This window comes from Aquarana catesbeiana, linkage group LG08 (assembly GCF_042186555.1).
Source record: "Aquarana catesbeiana isolate 2022-GZ linkage group LG08, ASM4218655v1, whole genome shotgun sequence".
NCBI lineage: Eukaryota > Metazoa > Chordata > Amphibia > Anura > Ranidae > Aquarana > Aquarana catesbeiana.
The window spans coordinates 78,228,625-78,248,899 of NC_133331.1; the positions used below are offsets into that span (position 1 = coordinate 78,228,625).

Consider the following 20,275-nt stretch of genomic DNA (forward strand, 5'->3'; position numbering starts at 1 on the left):
ATAAATCCGCGCTGCAACTGAATGGCGTACCTGCTAAGCAAATGATGGTTAACAAAAAACAAAGTAACATTACAGTATAACAGTAATACTTACCATACCTGCAAAGCAAAATACAAAAAAAAAACATAGTAAAAAATAAAACATTTAACGCAACCTGTACCTACCTAAAATATATATATGCCGAAGCATGGGGGCATCCTCCCGCAAAAGGCAGGAGCAAATCGCTCCTCCACCCACTACTGCCCCCACGCTTCGGCATATATGCTGAAGTATGTAACTGTGGTGGTGAAATCACCTCCGACAGCGCTGGAGTCACGGCTTTATGTATCGTGGGAGCAAACACTGTTGCTGTCAAGATAAATAAATCCGCTCTGCAGCTGAATGGCGTACCTGAAAACAAAAAAGTAGTTAACAATAAAAAAACAAAGTATAAAAAAATTGCATACCTATAAAGCAAAGATGATAAAAACATAACAATAAAACATTGCAGTATAGAATGCAGAACAATAGAGAGAGAATAGAGAGAGAACAATAAAACAACAACTATTTTTGGTTTTTTTATTTTATATATTTTTTTGTGTTTTTTTCTTACTTTTTTTTGTTTTTTTGTTTTTTTTTACACTTTTTTTTGTAACTTTAACTTTTTTAACTGGTATCAGGTTTGGGTCTCTCAAAATGCGACAGCATCTTGGGAGACCCTGTGAAAGTGTGTCCTAGTCTGTGCAGTGCTGTACCCTACGCTAATACTCCGCTAGTGTATGGTAGCGTTCAAAACATTCACCAAGACAAAGACCAGGACTGCCAGGACAGAGGGGACAATAATACCGGGTGTCACGCCTAAATCCGCGCTTGCTGCAGACACGACATCTTTTTTGGGGGGCTCGTTGGGTAGGGGTACTCGGGAGGACATAAATAAAATGCCTCTCATGCAGCCGGCTTACTGCATTTGGTTGGGGAAGGTGAGGTAGAGCACCGTCTGGAAACAGAAGGGCTCTGACGATCTCTTCCTGGAATTTAAGGAAGGATCCAGTCCGTCCTGAAGCTCTGTATAGCACATGAGCGTTCAGCAAAGCCAATTGAAATAAATAAACAGACACTTTTTTGTACCAGCGTCTGGCCTTACGGGCAATTAGGTACGGCGCCAACAGCTGGTCGTTGAGGTCCACCCCTCCCATATTAAGGTTATATTCGTGGACACAGAGGGGTTTCTCCACAACACCAGTCGCCGTAGGAATTTGGACCGTCGTGTCTGCATGAAGGGAGGTAAGAACGAAAACATTCTTATTGTCCCTCCACTTCATAGCGAGCAAATTATTACACTGCAAGCAGGCTCTCTCCCCCAGCCTAAGACGGGAATCTACAAGCCGCTGGGGAAAGCCCCGGCGATTAGGTCGCACGGTGCCACATGCTCCAATCTGATGATCAAACAAGTGACTAAAAAGTGGCACGCTTGTGTAATAATTGTCCACGTACAAGTGGTACCCCTTTCCGAATAAGGGTGACACCAAGTCCCACACTATCTTGCCAGCGCTTCCTATGTAGTCAGGGCAGTTTGTCGGCTCTACGTGACTATCTTTGCCCTCGTAAACCATAAAACTACATGTATAGCCTGTGGCCCTGTCACAGAGCTTATACATCTTGACCCCGTATCTGGCACGCTTGCTGGGAAGGTACTGTTTGAATGACAAGCGGCCAGAAAACTTAATCAGGGACTCATCAACGCAGACAACTTGATGGGGGGTAAACAAGTCTGCAAAACGTTGGTTGAAGTGGTTTACGAGGGGCCGAATTTTGTAGAGCCGATCGTATGCAGGGTCTCCACGAGGACGACAGAGTTCATTGTCGTTGAAGTGCATGAACCGCAAAATCTGCTCGTATCGTGCCCTGGCCATGGAAGCAGAGAACAAGGGTGAATGGTAAATTGGGTCAGTGGACCAATATGACCGCAACTCACTCTTTTTATTCAACCCCATGAGGAGGGAAAGGCCCAGAAAGGTCTTAAATTCGGAAACCGTAATTGGTTTCCAATCTCTGGCAAGGGTGGACTGGGGAATAGTGGCGATGTGTTGACCAGCGTACAAATTGCTTTGGTCCACAATAGATCTATAGAGATCTTCGGTGAAAAACAGCGAATAAAAATCCAGTGGCGTAAAGTCAACTGTTTCCACCTGAATTCCGGGTTGGCCAGTGAAAGGGGGAAGTACGGGTGCTGCAGAAGTGGAGGGTTCCCAATTCGGATTGGCCAATGCAGCAGGAAGGGCACTATGGGCACGACGGGCCTGTCTTTGTCTTCTTGGTGGCAGCGGGACACTACTTGTGCTTGCCACCTCGCCAGCTTGAACTGCACTTATGGGACTCGCCACGTCACCACGTGATACTGCAGTGCTGGATGTACGACCAGGGTGTACTAGGCCGCTGGTGCTTGCCAGTTCACCAGAAGGAGTAGCGGCACTAGTACTGCTCTGCTCCATACGAGAGCCCTGCGGTTCTTGCACTTCAAGGACAGCATAAGTTCGGGGTCTGGTACGCCTGACCTTAGCAGGGACCACAACTCCGTCGTCAGAGCTATCTGTCATGGAGCCGCTGTCCTCTACAGGATCGTATTCTGAGCCTGAATCTGACAGATGAGTGACTTCCTCTTCACTATCTGTCATGCTCAGAAACCTGTAGGCCTCTTCACTAGTGTACCTTCGATTTGCCATTTTGGGCTCTAAATTTAGGGGTACACTAGTGAGACTCACAGGCAAAAAAGCTCCTGACTGTCAGCGACTGTATAAAAACGCTACCAAAAAACTGTTAGCGATCGCAGGGATCAGGCCTGACTCTGCGAACGCTGCAGTTATGTGTGCTTAGTGTTTTGTAAGTGTCAGTTATCGATCGATACTGCACTTGGGTGGGCTGGGCAGGGCTGGGCCGAGGAGCAAAACGCAGGTGCTAGCAGGTATCTGGGCTGATCCCGCTAACACTGCGTTTCAGGGAACCCTAAACTGCTGGGGAGTATAGATCTGATCGGATCAGATATCGATCCGTTCAGATACTATAGCACTAAGGGAGGTGTATGCTGCGTGCGTGGGTTTTAGCGGTACTGGCGCTAACCTCACGCTGCCTGGGGCGACGCAGACCTTATCTGATCCTAAAAACGTAACTTCTATCACCGCCGGGCAATTAGGGGGTTAAACCTTTATAAGGTAATAAACGGCGGGTGCCCTAAAACTATAATAAACTATAATAAACTGTAATAAACTACAAAAAACAAACTAGCTAACCAGCGTCACCCGTAACACTTATACGGTGATCGCTGGTGAAAGGGTTAACTAGGGGGCAATCAAGGGGTTAAAACCTTTAGCAGGTAGTATATGGGGGTCCCTGTCGCTATAAAACACTCACAGCGAACCTATATACTTACCTCCCCTAACTAGCGTCACCTGTGTCACTAATGCAGCGATCAGAAAAACGATCGCTTAGCGACACTGGCGACGGGGGGTGATCACGGGGTTAACCTTTATTAGGGGGGGGTTAGGGGGGTACCCTGGACCTAAAGGGGGGTACCCTAGACCTAAAGGGGGCTAACCTAACTGCCCTAACACTTATAACTGACACAAACTGACACCAATGCAAAAAAAAAAAAAACTGCTATTGGTGACAGAGTGACAGGGGGTACAGGGGGGTGATCGGGGGGTGATCGGGGTGTGAAGGGGGGTGAAAAGTGTGCCTGCGTGTTCTACTGTTAGTGTAGTGTTGGTGCACTTACTTGGATGTCTTCTCTCCTCGGCGTCAGATCAAAAAGACCGGCTCCAGGAGAGATGACATCACTTCCTCTCCCTCTGTTTACATTACAGAGGGAGAGGAAGCATTTGATTCGCTGGGAGCGATCGGGAGGGGGTGGCCATCAATGGATGGCCTCCCCCTGACCTTTCATCGCCCGCGAACAAGAGCCGACCGCCTATGGCACCGGGGGGGGGTCCGATTGGACCCCCCGCCCGCGGGAAGGCATCACGTACCAGGTACGTGATTTTGCCTGCCCGTGCCATTCTGCCGACGTATATCGGCGTTAGGCGGTCGGCAAGTGGTTAATAAAGTGCTCCTAATCGCAGCTTGTTACCTGTATAGAAGACACCTGGAAGCCAGAAATCTTGCTGGTTGATAGGAGATCAAATAATTATTTCACTCATTAAAACGCAAATTGATTTAAAACTTTTTTTGAAATACGTTTTTCTGGATATTTTTGTTATTCTGTCTCTCACTGTTAAAATAAACCTACCATTAAAATTCTAGACTGATAATTTTTTTTGTCAGTGGGCAAACGTACAAAATCAGCAAGGGATCCTTAACTGTAAGGAGGTCTTTATGCAATAGATGCGAACTGTCCCAGATTTGCTAGGACAGTCCCGAATCTTGGCTCTCGGTCCCGATGATGCTGTGTCCTGGGTGATGTTCCCAGGATCACAGTGTCACCCTCATTAGAGTTACTGCACATGCGCAGTAACTAAGGTAATCATTGCAGTGAGTGGGTGGTCCCCACATACTTGAAGACAGATTTTTGTCCCAGGGATCAGGACTGAAATGTTGGCAAGTATGCCTTCTGTGACAAGCTTCCTTGTTGATACGTGTATATCTGTGCATACCGTCTCTACAATAAACCTATAATTAAGCAACAGAACTTTTCAGGTTCATTATCAGCACATGTTGGGACCGGGAAAAGTCTGTAGCTTTGGGGTATGTAGAGTCGGCTCCTTTGCAGAGGCAGAATTTTTATTTTTAATGACCACTTGAAAAACAGGTCAACATTAGATCTTTCCTTGCATGAAGGATTTGGGGGTATATTAGCAGCATTGTGCATTAGGAATTGGTTGGACTGTTTCAGAGATGGGGCAGTGTTTTGATGCTGTTATCAGGCATGTAATCGCTATATGTAAACAAATGTAACATCAGCACTCTGGACTTTGATTTGCTTTGATGAGGTGACCTTAGTTTATGCCAATTACAGTGCCTTGCAAATTTATTCACCCCCCTTAGCGTTTTACCTATTTTGTTACATTACAGCCTTTAGTTCAATGTTTTTTTTAAATCTGAATTATATGTGATGGATCAGAACACAATAGTCTAAGTTAGTGAAGTAAAATTAGGAAAATATATACATAAAAGTATTTTTTAGCAATAAAAAAATGATAATTGCCATGTGCGTATGTATTCACCCCCTTTGTTATGAAGCCCATAAAAAGCTCTGGTGCAACCAATTACCTTCAGAAGTCACATAATTAGTGAAATGATGTCCACCTGTGTGCCACCTAAGTGTCACATGATCTGTCATTACATATACACACACCTTTTTGAAAGGCCCCAGAGGCTGCAACTCCTAAGCAAGAAGCAACACATCACATCACCCAAAGAACACCATCCCCACAGCGAAACATGGTAGTGGCAGCATCAGGCTGTGGGGATGTTTTTCAGCAGTTGGGACTGGGAAACTGGTCAGAGTTGAGGGAAATATGGATGGTACTAAATACAGGGATATTCTTGAGCAAAACCTGTACCACTCTGTGTGTGATTTGAGGCTAGGACGGAGGTTCACCTTCCAGCAGGACAATGACCTCAAACGCACTGCTAAAGGAACACTTGAGTGGTTTAAGGGGAAACATGTAGAAGTGTTGGAATGGCCTAGTCAAAGCCAAGACCTCAATCCAATAGAAAATCTGTGGTCAGACTTAAAGATTGCTGTTCACAAGCACAAACCATCCAACTTGAAGGAGCTGGAGCAGTTTTGCAAGGAGGAATGGGCACAAATCCCAGTAGTAAGATGTGGCAAGCTCATAGAGACTTATCCAAAGCGACTTGGAGCTGTGATAGCTGCAAAAGGTGGCTCTACAAAGTATTGACTTTGGGGGGGGGGGGATAGTTATGCACATTGACTTTTTCTGTTATTTTGTTCTATTTGTTGTTTGCGTCACAATAAAAATAAAAAAAAACATCTTCAAAGTTGTGGGCATATTCTGTAAATTAAATTATGCAAATCCTCAAACAATCCATGTTAATTTCAGGTTAAAGAAAAATTATAAAATGCGCTAAACAAAAAATATTAGGTAAGGTGGAAGTGTTGCCTACCACCAGCAAATATTGATAGAATTATGAGAAGCAATAATAAACACAGAAAAAGTCCAAATCTTCAAAGATAGTAGGATGTTCAGCTTAATTGTAGGTAACAGTCCAAAATAAGCTATGATTGCCCTTACCAGAACTTCAGTGATAATGAGCGGATGGCATAAAACCCTGCCAGGGCCTTAGGGATAATAAACCAGTCAGCACCTTCCGTTTTCAGATTAAAGTCCCCTCAATGGATGCAGGAGAAGAAACAAACAGAAAAAAACTGGCCATAGTGTAGTATATCAGACGCTTAGCATGGACAAACAAACATACCAAACACCCTGGTGAGCACACAGGAACAACCAAAAAAAAAAAGGGGGAGGGAAGTGAAAAAAAACCCCACCACCGTGGCTGTAGATTGTGCTTACCGACTCACGGTGATAAGCAGGCTCTATGTCAAACTAGGAGCTGATCAGTAGTTGACAAGGAACACTTTGATTCGTCCACATTAGCCCGAAGTCCATACCATCAGTATACAACCCAGAATATAAATGATAAACTTTCCATGGTGAAGTACCTGGCAGTCAGGTATCCAAATTATGATCTCAGCAATATCGCCAAAAAGGTTTTGAGGCAACAAAAACATGAAAAATGCCAAGGGGGTGAATACTTTTGCAAGGCACTGTACCTAACTGATCAAAACTCACTACCTCTCCTAATGATGAAGCACAGCTTCCTTTGCACATAGCAATTACACAAGCATCTATCAAACATAAACTAGATTGTTCAGAACGTACATCTGTTTAGTCAATTGACAAACTCACTTAAAATGTAGAGTACCTGTATTCACTGCCTATAATACAAATGTTAAAGTAGTGGTAAATAGAAGGCATCATAAGCTACGCAACAAGTTTGGCAAAGTATCAAATCTGGTTTATTCTTTGTAGTATAAGCAGGATGTCCTTCCTCACTTGCTATCCCACCACTTTGATCTATCTGAGCAGCCAATTACCAGGTTCAAATATGTCACATGGGTGACTGTTCACAGCCATTGTATACAGTTTTTGCTTTTCTCAGCAACCTGAAACTTTTATTCTATGGAATATAAGCAGGAATGCTGGAACCTCTGAAAAGCTGATGGTGATTCCCTTGAGAAAAGTGAACCTAATATTTTTTCAAGTATATGGGCAAATACATTTCTTTAAATTTGTAATGCCACCTTTCTTTTCCCCTCCAAGTACCATTGGAACCCCTGAACATGCTATACAAATACCATCTTTCTTCAAGTCAATATATTTGCATAGACTTTCACCCTTAACCTCATTTGCTTAGTCTCTGTTGTTTAGACACTGCCTTCTGGGAGGTGTGCGAGTGCATGCGTACTCTTCCCATACTCACATTTCGGGTTTTGAAGATGCCCTGATCACACGCAGCAACAAGAGTAAGTTAAAGCATATCTTTGTTTTTAAAAACCCATTCAGGGTAAAGTAAGTGGTTTGGTTTAGCCCCTAACTCCCATCAATCCACAGAAGTACACACTCACCTTTACAACACTCCTCTGCCACTCTGGTCAGCAGGAGTAAAAAAAAATAGGAAACAGAACAAGGGTGCACACACCGATTCAGGCAAAAAATGGACACACCCGATCCAAGGTGCTAATCCCGGCTCATCACCGTAGGCAATATCAAGAAGAGAAGAAAAGATTGATCGCACACTTGAATACAAAAGATGCTGTAGAAATGTCTTTATTGTCATAAGCCAGACAAAATTGCAATGATCATCATTTGATGCGTTTCACACGAAAAGAACCGTGCTTGTTCACAACCTGAACAAGCACGGTTCTTTTTGTGTGAAGCGCGTCAACTGATAATCATTGCAATTTTGTCTGGCTTATGACAATAAAGACATTTCTACAGCATCTTTTGGATTCAAGTGTGCGATCAATCTTTTCTTCTCTTCTAGTCAAAGAAAATGCCCAGTACTTCTGAGTATGGATGAGCCCGTGGCTCAGTCATCACTGTCACAAAAGGTGTCTGCAGCTCATACAGAAACTTTCATTCATGAAGGCTAAACAAAGTGGTGGAGGAGCAAAAGGAAGGCAAGTGTAGGCAAAGCACAGATTACCTTCAAAATAGATCTAAACCTAAAAACAAAAATGTTAATATATTGCAGATTACTAGTCTTTAGATGTGGTGGCTGCATTTGGTTTCCTTTTTTTTTTAGGTATCTTCTCTTGCTTTTGACCTTATAATCCTGTAAATAACACATTTCATGTCCTAGGATGACAATGCTCACTTACTCCACAGTATCTTTAGAGGAAGCAATGGCTGTCACACTAAGCTGCTCTTCAGAATTGGACCACAAGCTTGTCATCTCTTCATCTCCATTACATGGGAATTAGTAGTTTACAGAAGATAGCATAGAAGGAAGTGAAGATCGTTTGCTTTCAGTTCAAAGGAAGTGACAAGGACACTGAATTTCTCGTAAGATCAACAGGTATTTTCTGTACTGTTGCTGAAAATGATTTAAGCTTGGAAAAAGAAGGCTAATGTAGCCAAAGCATCCAAGGACTAGTAAACTGCAATGTATTACATGTTTGTTCTTGGACCCCTCTATGGGTTTCACTGGAGGCATAGGCGAGTTCCCCAATTGCAGTCAACTATCTGATTAGGATACCTACTGTCAAAAGATGACCTCTATCTAGAAAACTATATTATCCCATTCTTCATCCAAGCAAAAACAAAGAGAATGTCTCTCAACCAGCAAGTCCCTACAAGCCTTCATAGGAAACTCCTTATCCCCCCCCCTAGGTGTCTCCAAACTGCTGACCTTCTCATGATTGGTTTATCACAACCTGTTCCACTTTGCCCAAACGGGATAGTTCTATCTTTTAACCATTTTAAAGGAAAATACCATATTCCTCCCAGGTAAGTATTTAATATATTTACAAATTCAATGTTTTTTTAATCTTTCAGCAATTACCCAACCACTTTCACCAACTGTGAATGTTTTTCCGTATGCCCAGATAGCAATTATTGTTTCATAATTGTTAAATGAAGCCAAGCAAATGCTAAGAATAAATTCTACATACAGAAGTGTATATAAGTGTTAAGACTAACATTTTACACTAAAGACATGCACTGCTGTTTTGCCTGCAAGCAAAATTAGTCAGACGATAATTTTTCTAGTATCTAGGGAATCATCCACGCAGCTTACATAGGTCTTTGTTTCAGCTCTGGCTAAGGGCTTTGTCAGGACCCAGCTGTACCACTATCCAATGTGTACTTTCTACTAACTACCAAGACTTTCACATATACAGTGAGGCAAAAAAGTATTTGGTCAGCCACCAATTGTGCAAGTTCTCCCAAAGATGAGAGAGGCCTGTAATTGTCATCATAGGTATACCTTAACTATGAGAGACAAAATGTGGAAATAAATCCAGACAATCACATTGTCTGATTTTTGAAAGAATTTATTTGCAAATTATGGTGGAAAATAAGTATTTGGTCAATATCAAAAGTTCATCTCAATACTTTGTTATATATCCTTTGTTGGCAACAACAGAGGCCAAACGTTTTCTGTAAGTCTTCACAAGGTTGTCACACACTGTTGCTGGTATGTTGGCCCATTCCTCCATGCAGATCTCCTCTAGAGCGGTGATGTTTTGGGGCTGTCGCTGGGCAACACGGACTTTCAACTCCCTCCAAAGGTTTTCTATGGGGTTGAGATATGGAGACTGGCTAGGCCACTCCAGGACCTTGAAATGCTTCTTACGAAGCCACTCCTTCCTTGCCCGTGTGGTGTGTTTGGGATCATTGTCATGCTGAAAGACCCAGCCACGTTTCATCTTCAATTCCCTTGCTGATGGGAGGAGGTTTGCACTCAAAATCTCACCTTACATGGCCCCATTCATTCTTTCATGTACATGGATCAGTTGTCCTGTTCCCTTTGCAGAGAAACAGCCCCAAAGCATGATCTTGCCACCCCCATGCTTCACAGTAGGTATGGTGTTCTTTGGTTGCAACTCAGCATTCTCTCTCCTCCAAACACAGCGAGTTGTGTTTCTACCAAACAGTTCTACTTTGGTTTCATCTGACCATATGACATTCTCCCAATCCTCTTCTGGATCATCCAAATGCTCTCTAGCAAACCTCAGACGGGCCTGGCTTAAGCAGGAGGACATGTCTGGCACTGCAGGATCTGAATCCCTGGCGGCGTAGTTGGTGATGGTAGCCTTTGTTACGTTGGTCCCAGCTCTTTGCAGGTCATTCACTAGGTCCTCCCGTGTGGTTCTGGGATTTTTGCTCACCGTTCTTGTGATCATTTTGACCCCACGGGGTGAGATCTTGTGTAGAGCCCCAGATCGAGGGAGATTATCAGTGGTCTTGTATGTCTTCCATTTTCTAATTATTGCTCCCACAGTTGATTTCTTCACATCAAGCTGCTTGCCTATTGCAGATTCAGTATTCCCAGCCTGGTGCAAGTCTACAATTTTGTTTCTGTTGTCCTTCAACAGCTCTTTGGTCTTCACCATAGTGGAGTTTGGAGTGGGACTGTTTGAGGTTGTGGACAGGTGTCTTTTATACTAATAACAAGTTCAAACAGGTGCCATTAATGCAGGTAATGAGTGGAGGACAAAGGAGCCTCTTAAAGAAGAAGAGCCAGAAATCTTGCTTGTTTGTAGGTGACCAAATACTTATTTTCCACCATAATTTGCAAATAAATTCTTTCAAAAATCAGACAATGCAATTGTCTGGATTTGTTTCCACATTTTGTCTCTCATAGTTGAGGTATACCTATGATGACAATTACAGGCCTCTCTCATCTTTTTAAGTGGGAGAACTTGCAAAATTGGTGGCTGACTAAATACTTTTTTGCCCCACTGTAGTAGTAACCCAGTCAGATTTTCTTGTTTGTGACTTTTCTGATTGGTGAGAAAGCAATGGTTTTGTACCAAGCTTTTCTTTTTTTTTTTACTAAATTTATAAGGTGCACATAAAATGAATGCAACCCGAAACTGGCAAGAATACTTGGATTATGAGGCAATCACAAGGCTGTGAGCAACCACTGACCTGTTTAGGATTCACATGCTGTCTGGTTAACCAGTATACCTTTTTCTATGCTATTGCCCAAGAGAAGGGAAAGCCCCAATTAGGCCTGCAAAGGATATAAACACACACACTTGGCTGAAACAAGTGTGCATGTTTAAGGAATGTGGGGTTTTCCCAAAAATGTTGTAATGTTGTATCTCTGAAATAATGTCTCTGAATACTATAGTGTGCTTTACACCATGACACTAATTATACGTTATCGCATCTGCAATAAAAACCTACTGTACTAGCCCACAGCAGCTAATCTCATTCAACCCTGCACTGGAAAATGATAATTGAAATCAGTTTAAAACTGATTGGTTGGTTAAAGGCAATACAGATAGTTCCTAATTGAGACACTGATCAACAAGGACTGCTCTAAGCAGTTCATATTCACAATAAAATTAAGGCTCCTTTCACACTGAGACGCTTCTAAACTGCCCTATAAAACGCTGAGCGCTTTTCAGGCATTTGCTTTTTAAAGGACACATGTATCAAAAACTTCTCCAAACACCATTTTGATGCACTTTTTAGGCGCTTCCCATTCATTTCAATAGAAAGGGGCATCTTTGAGGCACTTTCTTTACCTCTTCATACATGCTCCAAAGATGCTGCATGCTGGATTTCTTTTCACCGCACAGCCAGCGCACCACCCCAGTGTGTAAGCATTCATTGATTTTAATGGTAAGCATTTTTCGTGAGCTTTTCATGCGCTTTTTTAAACACCAATGCGCTTGAAAATCTCCTCGATGTGAAAGGGGTCTTTGAAACAGAAGAGTGGTGGCAGAAAAAAAGACCCAGTGGTCCCTCCAATCTGTCCATATACTGTATATCAATCTGTGATTCATATTGAAAATCATGATATTAGTATTTATATAAGGCTTGGAGGAAAGATATATAGGCATGTATAGAAACATATTGTATGACTAGACTTTATACATGGTTATGTTTATGGAAGAGGAAATATAGATACTGAAGGATTTTTGTATTCTTTTATATCTTCTTTTTTTATTGTTTTGGCCTTTTTTCTCTGTCAATGAAAATTTTATAAAAATAAATTGAGTAAAAAAAAACAAGAAAATACTGTCTACCTTAACCGTATTCACACCTGTAGGCCTCAATTACATGACCACATAGTGCTCAGAATTGCCAGGAATCAGTATAGTTCTGCAGCTGGGATCACAGGTGTTTCCAATCTCCATCTGCATTGAGGGTCATTTATTAGTTCCTAATTACATCAGATGCCCATTTACATGTAAACAGCCACAGTACCTGTCAGCCTGTTATTAATTTGTATAGTTTTCTACCTGCAGAAATCTGCTGATTTGTTTGCAGGTGTACGGCTCTAATCGGTCTTAACGTATTTAAAAGTTTCAATCATGTCCCCATTTCCTTTCTTTCCTTAATATTGTACATATTAAGTTCCTGCATTCTCTCCTAAAACATTTCATCCCTCAGAGCTTTCACCACTTTTGTTACCCGTCTCTGAACTTGTTCTATCTTATCACTATCTTTTTGTAAGTGAGGTCTCTAGAACTGGACAGAGGATTCTAAATGAGATCTCACTAAAGAGCTATACAGGAGAATTAGGGCCTCCTCCTCTTGCTGGTAATACCTCTAGTGATGCACCCCACAATTCTATATTTACTTTCGCTATTGCCAGGCCACACTGTTTGCTCATTTTGTAATCATCTGAAATCTTTTTCCTCTGTAGTTCTGCCCAGTACAGTACACTGTACTTCCAAAACTGTACTCAAAGGATTCCTAAGGCATTATTTTGCGAGTAGAAACACTAAAGTGCAGTTTCTACTACTTTGACCAATCATATCACCATTAAATAGAAGAGGACCTAGTACATTGCCTGATGGTACACCACATGTGACTGGCCTGTATTCCGAAAGAGCTACATTTACAACCACATTCTGATATCAAGCCAATGAACTACCCAAGGGTTAGATTCCAGCTTGTAAATTGTTACCACCCTGGGCCAAAACATTTGTGATATAGCTGGTTACCTTTCTTTCCTCCTACATCATTTTCTTGCTGTTTGTTCAGTTCCTCTAAAGCTTTCATCTTTTCATCGTAAATATCCGCTTGTGTCTTCCATTGAACTCTGTTATTCGTCAGTCCGTCAAACATTGGCGTAATTTCTTTATGAAACCGTGAAAATTCCTAATAATAATATCATCAACATCATCATTATATATTGTGGTCACCTACTACCAATATTAAAAAACTATAGGCATATACAAAAAAATGCAGCAGTGGCAAGGGTTGGATTTTGAACAGGAAAGATTTCTCAAGCATGAACTTCATAAATAGATACATTTTAAATCCAAAAATAAAGTCTATAAATCCTTGTCCATAGACCTCACTATTTAAGCTTGTTACAAGATTTGCAAAGATTTAAGACTCAAAAGATGGATTCCATTAGAGCATGATCACCAACAAGGCAACCTAGGCAGAAGCCTGAGTGTGGTGGATGTCCAGGGGGCCCAGCTACAACCTTTATGCTCCTGTGGTGAACCAGGGGAATTAATTAGTCAAAGCTGTGTACCCTCCTGTCACAGCACAAAAGAGGAATTGTTATCCAGGCCATAGATCATTTGTCCTCCATCCACACAAGCGAGGTGGATGGTGGAGTCCTCCCGGCTGGGACATTGTATTCTGACAGCGAGGCTCTCTGCTGTCGGTATACACTTAGCTGCAGCCAGGTGATTGAGAACATTTTTCTAACAAGCCCTTCCATCAAACAGGCATGGCCAAACATAGATAGCATTTCGATCCGTTTATCGCCAGCTTTAATATCTGATTGGGCCATGCCAGTACAGACATGCAAACGGGTTCAACTTTTATGTGTCTATTGCAATCCTTATCAATGTTAATTGAGGGGATTAGAGAGCCAAAGCTGCCTATCTTGCTATCTCCTTTAAATTATAGATTCCATGCACATGGAATTTCCTCTAATGCCGCGTACACATGAGCAGACTTTATGGCAGACTTGGTCCGGCGGACCGGAGTCCGTCGGATAATTCGTTCATGTGTGGGTCCAGCAGACTTTGTTTTCCCAAAAGTTCGACAGACCTAGAAATGAAACATGTTTCAAATCTTTCCGACGGACTCGAGTCTGGTCGAAAAGTCCGCTTGTCTGTATGCTAGTCCGACGGACAGAAACCGACGCTAGGGCAGCTATTGGCTACTGGCTATGAACTTCCTTGTTTTAGTCCGGTCGTACGTCATCACGTACGAATCCATCGGACTTTGGTTAAATGTGTGTAGGCAAGTCCGTTCATTGGGAAAGTCCGTCGAAAAGTCCGCCGGACCAAGTCTGCCGTAAAGTCCGCTCGTGTATACGCGGCATTACGCATTCCTTTGCCGAAAACCAAGGTCCATGCTGTATAAAAGTGTAGTTTAACAGTTTACATGTTCACATTTTACTGTCTGTTCAAAATCAATACTTTGGTCACTCTGTCTTTGTATGGCTGCACGTTAGTTCTAAAAGCTGTTATGGGTTTTGGTTCTGTTCTTTGTTTCTTAAGGCCCATACAAACGCTTTGATATTTAGACGTCAATTGTGTTACGACAACTGATCGTCTGCAAATCTTTCTGTTAGTATTCGTATCGTTAGTACGATGCTTTCGACGGCCGATTTCACTTTTTCGTCAGACAAAAGCTGGATGTACAGACTATAAAATTGTTGGTGGATGTGAACTTAACATCTGATTTTCATTTTCATCAGTATGGTTTTCGTACGAAAAAAATTGTGAGAGCAAGACTACGCATGCTCAGAAACGGAAGAATACATACAAAACTATTCACTTTTGTCACTTCTGATGTTGTATTCTGTCAAACGAAAATTCTCGTATTATTAGTAACCTGTTCACTTTGGACATGAGACTAGCATGCCATAAAAATCGGACGTTCTGTCGTCCAAAAATCAAAGTGTGTGTACGAGGCTTTAGACACTCATTCCTCCCGCCAAGGCAAGATTCTTCTCAGGTGTTCCCACCTGCTGTGCTGCTGTACTCTAACTATAAATGAATAAACTCACGTCTCTGACTTAATCACACCTATGCAGGTGTGACAGTGCCACCATGCGTGTTTCAGAGGTCTGCAATTGCACAACAGAAGAGCAAGCATCTTTTTTTATACATTGCACTGCACCAAAACACATGGTACTTTCTTAAGCAAGCAATTCCTCACACACTTAGCAAGGTGCATTGGGGTGACATTAGTAATTATAGATACTGCAGTCGGCCTGAAAAAAAGATGCCTTTTGCATGCCACGAAAACACATGTGCTATTGCAACTGTTCCTGCATCGTGCAAGTGTGAACGTGCCAAAACTTGTGCTTTAATGTGTGTTAAAACAATGAACGATAAAGCATGGTATATGTGTCTTCCCATTTTTTTGAACAGTACCCCAACACACAAATACAGTGAAAAAGATCTTGTTCTATAACTCATTTCGATGCAAAGATGTGAATGCTCTGTGTTTTGTGGTGCAGTGTGTTTTCAGGTACATTTTTCCGTGCATTGAGGTTCATTGAGTGCCTGGGTTGCCTTAACACAACACACATACGAGGGGAGGCCAATAAGTTCTTACACTCACTATGATTTAGATGTGCTTGGGATCTGAAATTTTGCAAGTTTATAGGTGGATATCTTAGTAATATGCATGCCTTTTTTTTTTTTTTTGGAGCCAAGAGAAATGGAGTAGGTGTCACGTCGGACAAAGAATACTGAGCTGTGATTTCAAAAATGGCAATGAGTGGAATGTGCACAAAACATTTTGGACCTGTACCACAAAGAAGAGGAGGGCTTTTTAAACAGATTAGTGACCATGTATGAAAGCTGGGTATATCTATATGATCCTGCGCCTAAAGAATTGAGTAAAACAAGGAAACATGCTTCATCACCCACCCCCTAAAAGGCTAAGGTGCAACATTCATAACTATAATTATCCATGACGTTCAAAAACAAATTGGGATGCATATGACTAAGATATCTACCTATAAACTTGCAAAATTTCAGATCCCTAACACACCTAGATCATGGTGAGGGTAAAAACTTATTGGCCTCCCCTCGGGCCTCCCCTCGTAAATGCACTGAATAAAGCATGTCTGAGTGTTTTAAATCATAAGATGTGGAGTAATAGGCCCTAAGATGTTTGTTTTGGATAAACTGACTCTAAAGAACATGCACTTTTTATCCATCATGAAAAATCATTTATGTGTTAAAGGGGGCCATCAGGTTAGGGACAAGGCACAGGCCAAAGAAGACCCCTTCACCACTGAGGACAATTAAAAGACTTGTTCTCTGTCTTAAGCACCTTGTTCTTCTCATGGGTGCCACTTATATTTCCACTTCCAATCCATTCTTTGAGCTTGACCACAAGATTTCTAAATGTGTGTGTAATTAGTAATAAGTTTGCATTAAATTGCCACAGCATTTTTTCCTAAAGTTATACACAAATTTTCCTTACCTTATACACAAATGTACATACAAAGTCAATAAAGCCAACTTGGAGTTTAGGCAGTTCTTCACCTTTGTTCCTGTCCATCATTGGCTGAAAGTAAAAAATAAAAATGTGTAAAGAGTACAGTATCCTTTTAGAGTGGGAAGTGTTGAAATCCGACTTGTATTGTTGTGTCCGAGCTAAGAGATTTATCCTCTCAATCTGTCTTTGATCATTATCACTAGAATGAAAAGTAATGGGTAATTCAAAATGTTACAGCTGCCACAGGAACAAGAGAGGAGAAGAAATCTTCCAGTGCAGGCACCTCTTTATCACTAACTACACCGCTTCTATCTAAGAGGAGAAGTTTGGAGACATTCCCTCTCACTTCCTGTTGTGCCTGTGGAACAGGAAGTGAAAGGAAATCTCTCCAATTGGACACACGTTTTAAAAGATGTGGTTTAAATTCCCCAATGCATACAAAGGCAATAAAAAATCTGACAAGGTTTCTAATTTTTTTTCACTCCTAAAAACTGCATTTATTGTAATGTGTTCCCATTGGAGAATTTACCACCATCCTGGGGACACCCATAACTGGGTTTAACAGCCTAATTAAAAAAAAAAAAAAAGTTGCCTGCATGTTAGTTCATTCAGTTGGCTGGTGAGCTGCCTATCTGATAGACAGTCCAATGGCCAACTGAAGGAGTACACATTGCAGTCTGACCTGCTGCTGTGGCTTACCACCATTGTCATCCTGCAAGCAAAAGTGATGTTGTTGGCAGAATCTCCAGGTTAGAAACTTTGAAGCAGATAAAAAAAAAATGCTGAAAGCCGACATTTCCCCATTCATTGTACATTTGACCATTTCTTCCCTCCTTCCTGAATTAAACAAATGCTCCAAATTTTCATGCTTTGTGACCTGTAAATCGTTTCATATAGCTCCTTTACAGCCCAGCTTCCTTATTCCTCCTAGTGACATACTTTAGATGCCCAGAGCTCTTGGGACATTCCCTTTACACATGTAGGTCGGTAAGTGCTGAAGTTTCAAAAAAATTGACTCCTGCATTGCTGACACCTATGCAGGTGCAACATTTATGATATACTGACCTGCAGCATCCTGGAATGTGTGACAAGAAAGTCCCAGAAAGCTGAAGGTTGCTGAAAGTATGCCACTCTTGCCTAGGCAGGAATTGAGGAAGTAGGAGGATAAAGAGGCCATATTACACTATTTACAAGTTACAAAAAATGAAAATATTTAGCAATTGTGTAACAGAGAGGAGGGATGGAATGGCCAATGGTACAATGAATGGTGAAAGGTGTGTTTTAGGAAAGCTGTATACAGTGGGGCCTGATGTTGAACATACTGATAAACAGATTTTGATCCAGTACTGCAATAGGAATATAAAATACTCTAATAGACCGGAAGTTGTTTAAAAAGTGGTATTATGTGTGTTCTTCTCTTACGTCAGGTGTAAAATTGCCAACCTGACCTAAGCAGTTTTGTCTTAAAAAGGGGAAATGAAAAAAAAATGTATCTCAGAGATTAGGAATTAATGGCTAATGTTTTCCCTAAGCTCAATGTTATTGTTTCCTTCTGCATTGTGAATATTTATATCTCCCTGGCCAACCACCAAAAGGTTTATTGCGATTGGTGTATGCTGAGAAAGGATATAAATATTTTGGAGTAGCCTTGGAAAGCTCTCTTGTCTCCCATGGTTTGCCTGAGGAGGGTGTGTGTTCATGCTGGACTTTCTCTTGCCTCCCAGGCCTGCTTCCTGGGGAGGGTATGCTGTGCTACGGGAAGACCCAAACCTGGGGCCTGAAGCTTCCTGCTGGAGGGTAAATTCATGGGAAGTAGAGCAGGAAGGCAGTTGCCTAGACTGGAGAACCAAGAGTAAAACTTTGTCTGCTGAAGAGTACTTGGAGGAGCTGGGTATAAGCTGTGGACGTTTTGATGGCTCATCCAAAGGGTAAGTGTACTGAATAGAAGCTGCTCTACAGTCTGAGTAGGACAGAGTGAAGTACCCACTTAAAGGTCCTTTTACTGTACTGACTAGGAGTAGAGAAAGGGAGTCAGTATGTGTGGTCTTTTTTGGTATTCTGTGCTCTAAGCCCTCTCTCCCTTAGTTTTTTTGTCATATAATAAACCCTTTTAAATGTCTGACTGGTGCACAATTTCTTCCACCCCACAAAGGGTCAAGAATTCCACCCTGAGGTGAAATGCTAGCCCACTGAGCCACCTAGGGTTCCCTAACAGCCTTCACAGGGTACTATATACAGTATAGTACATTTAAAATATGATTGGCTTACAATCGGCTGCTGCTGAAGGACCGTCCTCTCCAAGTCACCTTGCTCCCAGAATTCATTAGCAACCATAAGAGCAACCTAAACACAAAACATTGTTAGAAGATCAAAGTATATAAAATTAACCGACCTGAATATTTTTTTTAATTGCTACCTGTGTCTCTGCTAGGGAGATTTCCTTTGTATTTTTGTGTGGCCACTGGCACAGGAAGCTAAATCACCCCATCAGAGACGCAAGCAACATGAGAATGTCACAAAACCATGTACATATAGTCGTATAGTTGGGCCCCAACATCCCTCAAATTATGGAAAATAGAGAACCAACCATATTATAGGACTTTGAGGGAGTCCTAATATATACAGTATACGCCACAATTTAAATTTTGTAAATTTATTATAATTCCTCTAAAATATTAATTGTTAACATATAGAACATTTTCACTATGATAGTGTATAAGTACAAAAGTGCATAACATTTTTCACATGATTATTATATTCTTTGTTGTTTTCTGACCAGATGGTTTGCTAAGTTTCTAAATGGTGATAGCCTCAGGAAGGGTTTCAATGGTCATTACATGTTGTGTTTCATGGGTTTTAAGCATTCCATGTCTTCAAGTTCTGTGAAACATTTGGGAGAACCAAAAGGCCCCATTCCTATGGTTGTAACACAGCCATAAAAAGTTTACTGATTATTAGGCAAGGAACAAAAGTTCTTTCATAAATGATCAGTAAATAGATATGTTTTTTAATGTGTAAAAAAAAAGTCTTGTTCTTTTTTCAATGGCATACATATATACATATGTCCTCAGATGCAGTTTTTTGGATTGTGTTATGGATCTAAACATAGTGCACGTTGACACACTTGTGTGAATGCCTCTATTGAAAACAATGTAGCTGTATTCAGATCCATGAATTAAAATATTCCTAAAAGAATTGAGCTCTGTCATTTCAAAGCCATTGTTTCTAATTTTAGGGACTTGTTAATGACTGGAATGGTAGCACTGGATTGGCGTACGGCTAATGTGGTGCCCATATTTAAAAAGGGATCAAAGTCTTTACCAAGTAACTATAGACCTGTTAGTTTAACTTCTATAGTCGGGAAGATACTGGAGAGTTTAATAAAAGACCACATCGATGAGTTCTTGGTGGAAAAAAATATTTTAAGCAACAGACAGCATTGATTCATAAAAGACAGAAGTTGTCAAACAAGCCTGACAGAGAGGTGACTGTGGATGTGGCATACTTGGATTTTGCAAAAGTGTTTGACGCAGTTCCCCACACACGACTAATGTGTAAGGTAAAGTCTACAGGCTTGGAAAGACCAGTTTGTAAATGGATAGAAA

At 41.5% G+C, this 20,275-nt stretch overlaps 1 protein-coding gene across 1 annotated transcript in view; it reads right to left on the bottom strand.

The window, feature by feature from the left end:
- PDE6C (phosphodiesterase 6C) overlaps window positions 1-20,275 on the bottom strand; it is a 138,870-nt gene that overhangs the window by 27,716 nt on the left and 90,879 nt on the right. The window contains exons 19-21 of the mRNA XM_073596026.1: window positions 18,939-19,013; window positions 16,656-16,739; window positions 13,187-13,343 (exon numbers count right to left, since the gene is read on the bottom strand). Coding sequence (XP_073452127.1) covers window positions 13,187-13,343; window positions 16,656-16,739; window positions 18,939-19,013 — 316 coding nt within the window. The remainder of the gene's footprint in view (window positions 1-13,186; window positions 13,344-16,655; window positions 16,740-18,938; window positions 19,014-20,275) is intronic.